The sequence below is a fragment of the Puntigrus tetrazona genome, unplaced genomic scaffold, assembly GCF_018831695.1.
Source record: "Puntigrus tetrazona isolate hp1 unplaced genomic scaffold, ASM1883169v1 S000000176, whole genome shotgun sequence".
Lineage (NCBI taxonomy): Eukaryota > Metazoa > Chordata > Actinopteri > Cypriniformes > Cyprinidae > Puntigrus > Puntigrus tetrazona.
In genome coordinates, this window is record NW_025047847.1 from 457,501 (window position 1) to 462,500 (window position 5,000).

At 26.9% G+C, this 5,000-nt stretch overlaps 1 protein-coding gene across 2 annotated transcripts in view; it reads left to right on the forward strand.

Moving 5' to 3' along the window:
- The window catches only part of zmp:0000000936 (interleukin-1 receptor type 1), a 17,389-nt gene that overhangs the window by 10,112 nt on the left and 2,277 nt on the right, over positions 1–5,000 (forward strand). For both annotated transcript variants that reach the window (XM_043230586.1, XM_043230585.1), the window contains exons 6-9: positions 396–458; positions 674–815; positions 2,587–2,732; positions 4,844–4,987. In XM_043230586.1, the coding sequence (XP_043086521.1) occupies positions 396–458; positions 674–815; positions 2,587–2,732; positions 4,844–4,987 (495 nt within the window). The remainder of the gene's footprint in view (positions 1–395; positions 459–673; positions 816–2,586; positions 2,733–4,843; positions 4,988–5,000) is intronic.

Below are 5,000 nucleotides of genomic sequence, written 5' to 3' on the forward strand. Positions count from 1 at the left end.
GACCGATGCGGATGAGCTTCTTTCGGAGCGTTACCGCGGCGACTCGGCAGTGGATGTGAATGGGTGCCGTCAGAAACGAATGATAAAAACATTGCGATAATCCATCGCTTCCAGCTAAAACTTAATAATGCTTCTTCCAGTGGGGGAAAACAAATTAAAAATCTCTCCAGATCAGTCTTGGCTCGCATCCGTCCAGATTTCTCTCCCGATTCAGACCATGTTTCACCGGAGGAAGCGTTATTAAGGATCATAGGCTTTATTATTGATCTTCATCAATGTTTTATAGTTCAAATCATCAATTAGACTGGAGTGGTGTGGACTATTGCCGTGTTTGGACGCTTTTAATTGTGGATATTCATAATTAATTGGCTTTTCTTTTTTTTTTTTTCTCGCAGATGACAATTTAAATAAACCCCAAGTGATCGAGCCTGTCAATGAGACCATCAAAGTGGAGAACGGTGAGCGTTCATTATTTCTTTATTCTGTCTTATCGGCGCTCAGTAAAGAAACACGACGGAAAAGTCAAGGCGAAAATAGTTTTAGGCGCGTCGTTCCTGTCTTCCGCCAGCGGGTTTACATTCATTTTAATCGTAACAACCCAGCGAGACGTTCTTGGTCGGTCTGGGAGGACATGAAGAGGACGTGACCGGTGTCCGTTTGTTTCTTTGGTAAGGTTCGTCCTTCGGGAAGGACTGCGTCGTCCACGTTCGGGGTAAAGGCGTCGTCATGGTCAACGTGGTCTGGGCCCAGCTGGAGTCTGAAGATGTGTTCATCTCCAAAAACACGTCGCAGCGCGTTCATCAGAAGCTCGTGAGGTGCGTGAGATGTTTCATTCAGGTTTGAAGACGATTCGCTGGGTTTGAAGCCATAGAAAGACTAGAGGCGTTATCATGAACCGTTTTGTGACGCATGTACAAAGTTGGCTCGAAATAGTTGAAAGCGCTATTTTTTTTATTATTAAATACTTAAAACTTTTTTTTTTCTAAATAATGAGTTTATTATATTTTAGACAAGACATGCATCTATAAAATTTAATGCTGTCAAACAATTGATGTCCAAAATAAAACTTATTAATATTTTATTATTTATTTTATTTATTATTTATACGTAAATGCACACACATGTACTGTATAATGAGTATTTATTATAATATTTAGACATAGACATAAATATTTTCTAAATGCATAGATGAGTGTATTTAAATATACATATTAAATATACATTGTGTATTATGTGAACAAAAACTTATTTTGTGTGTGTGGCACTTGATCATATGAAATAGACAAAATAAATTTATTTGAAGCACTGTTCATTTGCTAATTATTTCATTTATTTAATACAATTATTTATTTTATATATATATATATATATATATATATATATATATATATATATAAAACATGCACTACTATGATGTTGTCATTGTGGTTTATGTATTATTATTCAGATAATACATTTAATTAAATGTTCGTGTGTATTTAATGTATTTGTATATATATATATAAATATATATATATATATATATATATATATATATATATATATATATATATATATATATATATATATATATATATATATATATATATATATATATATATATATATATATATATATATATATATATATATATATATATATATATATATATATATCTATATATATATATATATTATATGTATATATATATATTTAATATACATACGTATATATATATATATACTTATATTATATATATATATATATATATATCATATAAATATATATATCAATATATTATATATATATATTTATTTATATATATATTTATATATATATAATATTTATATATATATTTATATATATATTTATATATATATATATATATATATATATATATATATATATATATATTTATATATATATATATATATATATTTATATATATATATATATTTATATATTTATATATATATTTATATATATATATATATATATATATATTTATATATATATATATATATATATATTTATATATATAAATATATATATATATATATGATGTTGTCATATATATATATATATATATATATATTATTGTTTATATATATATATTTATATATATATATTATAATATATTTTTATATATATATATATATGTATATATATATTTATTATATATATATATATATATATATATATATATATATATATATATATATATATATATATATATATATATATATATATATATATATATATATATATATATATATATATATATTTATATATATATATATATATATATATATATATATATATATATATATATATATATATATATATATATATATATATATATATATATATTTATATTTGTTTATATTTATATATATTTATACTTATTTATATATATATATGATAGAAATTATATGAATATAAAATAAATATTTTCAAAACATGTTTATACATAAATAAAAAATGAAATATACACAAACACATTATGTAAAAAAAAATGTTCTTCGTGGGCTTTTGTAAGGTGAATATTTGCATGTGGACGCTCTTTTCCTTCAGCTGACGTGTAACCCGTGTCCTTTCCTCTTAAAGTAAAAGCCAAACGGAGGATGGCTATCGTATCGTGCAAAGGCTCCTGCTGTCTGCCGTCTCTGAAGAGGATTTCTATTTAAACTTCACCTGTATCGTGTCCAGCAGCCGAGGATATCTGACCGGTCAGATCACGCTCGTCCCTCCAGGTGCGTTGCCTCAAAACACACAAACCTTTCTCTGTTGGCCAATTAAAGTGTCCCGTTAACATTAGCATATGCTTGAAATGAAAACGCAGATTAATTCTTTGCCACTAGGTGGCGCCTTTGCACCCTGCTTCACAAACCTGGAGATAAAATCGAGCGCAGATCGTTTACGAATCATTTGAGCGAATCTTTTGGGAGTCGTCGAGCAAATAGGTCAAAATGAATGCGCATCATAAGACATTAAAAGTGTTTTTTTTGACCTTGCGTGTGATCCTGACCAGAATATCAACCTTTCTTTAACCATAATTGGGGCACTTGACATTTTATTGGTTTAAAACGCCACTCATAGCCGTACATGCGGTTTCACTTTCAGTGTGGAATGACTAGTCGTTGGAAACTAGTCCGCTGGTTAGTGGGTGTTTTTAATGCAGTCAGAGCGGCTGAGATTTTCCCGCCTGTGCACAAATCTGCACCTTTTTCGTTGGTTTCATCACTTTGCGCTAAGGTTTATTAGTCAACTACGTTAACGTGAGCTAAGAACGAATCAGCATCCGCTATTAAAATGCATTATTAAAATCACTAGCGTTTCTTAGCATTAGTTAATAATGCATTATAACTAATAATGATTGTATTTTTATTATCTAACAATTAATTAAATAAATGTATCATTCATTATTCGTTCTGGTTGATTAAAACATTACCTAAAATTAACAAATGACACCTTAATTGTAAAGCATTCCCATTTTATTTTTATTTTATTGCAAATTATTAAACATTTTAAAGGTTAATTATCAGTTTTAATTATTGTTTTTTTAAATAAACAATAAATGATTTTATATATATATATATATATATATATATATATATATATATATATATATATATATATATATATTTATATATATATATATATATATTAACATATTTTGGGTTTAATATATTTAATTGCATACATACATTTTATATTTTATGACTACAAATAATTTTTATTAATAGCTTAATAGTTTTCTCTAATGGGTTACTAATGCTAATAGATTTTTTTATTAATTTACAACCCTAGTTTATTAAAAAATTTTAATAACATCTTAAATGCCACTTCATTTTATTAACATTTTTTAATTTTATTTCTATAAAATATTTAATATACATACTTGATGGCATTGCTTTCACGAGAGATTTGTCTTATGTGTTTATTGCTTATATTCCCTGTTAAAGTTTATATGCATTTCTTTATGCATTTTAAAGACGGGCAAGTTGCAACAACTAGTTATTGGAAAGTTGTCTGCTAGTTAAGCAGGCAGTGGGTGTTTCTCATGTATTCAGAGCTGCTGAGATTTTCCTAATAATCTGAACCCTCTTTTTTTATTTGATTGGGTTATGACCTTTTATGGGTTAACCATCATTTAAATATGACTTTATACCTCATTTACGTTGATCTACATAAAGCTCCGAGGAACTGATGTGTTAGCATATTTATTGACCGATTTAACTACAATTTTGAATAACTGAATAAATGGTTGGGCAGCTGTGAAATTAGGATGATAATATTTATGGCTTTTTTATTTAGCAGAAAATTCTGAGTTTGTTTGCTTATTTATTTTATTAGTTTACATCCCTAATTTAAATGATTTTGTCAATTCGTATGAATAAAAATGTTAATTTATATTAATATTAAATTAATCATTAATTAATATTTAAATTGAAATATCTTTTGATGCATTTTTTTAATAATTAGGAAAAAATCTTGAAAGCCCCTTTCTTCATTTTATAAACTAGTTTATATGCATTTACTTTTTATTTGACAAATTAATGTTTTTACTAAACAAATTGTTTAATAACGGATTATTCTTATTTAATTCCCTTGCATACACTGGAGAATTAATTTTTTTTATTTTTTTTTTTTTAAGGTAGGTGGTTGCACACAATTTATTTTAGCTACTTTTTTTTTTTTTTTTTAATGTGCATTTAAATAAAATTTTTATTGTAGCTAAAATAAATTGATTGCCACCACTTACCTTCAAAAACATAGTAAAGTTAAGTCATCGTATATTGCGTTTTAAGATTGGAAAGAGGTGAACGTGATCTAAATGTTTGCCCTGTCCCTTCATCACCAGATCCGAACCTCTTCTTGCTTCTTGGTCTTCTCCTGGGTTTGGTGGCATTGCTCTTCGTGTCCGGTGTGCTTCTGTGCACCGTGTTCAAGGTGGAGCTGGCCTTGTGCGTCAGGACGGTGTTTCCATTTGTCTACAAAACCACAGGTACTCAATAAAC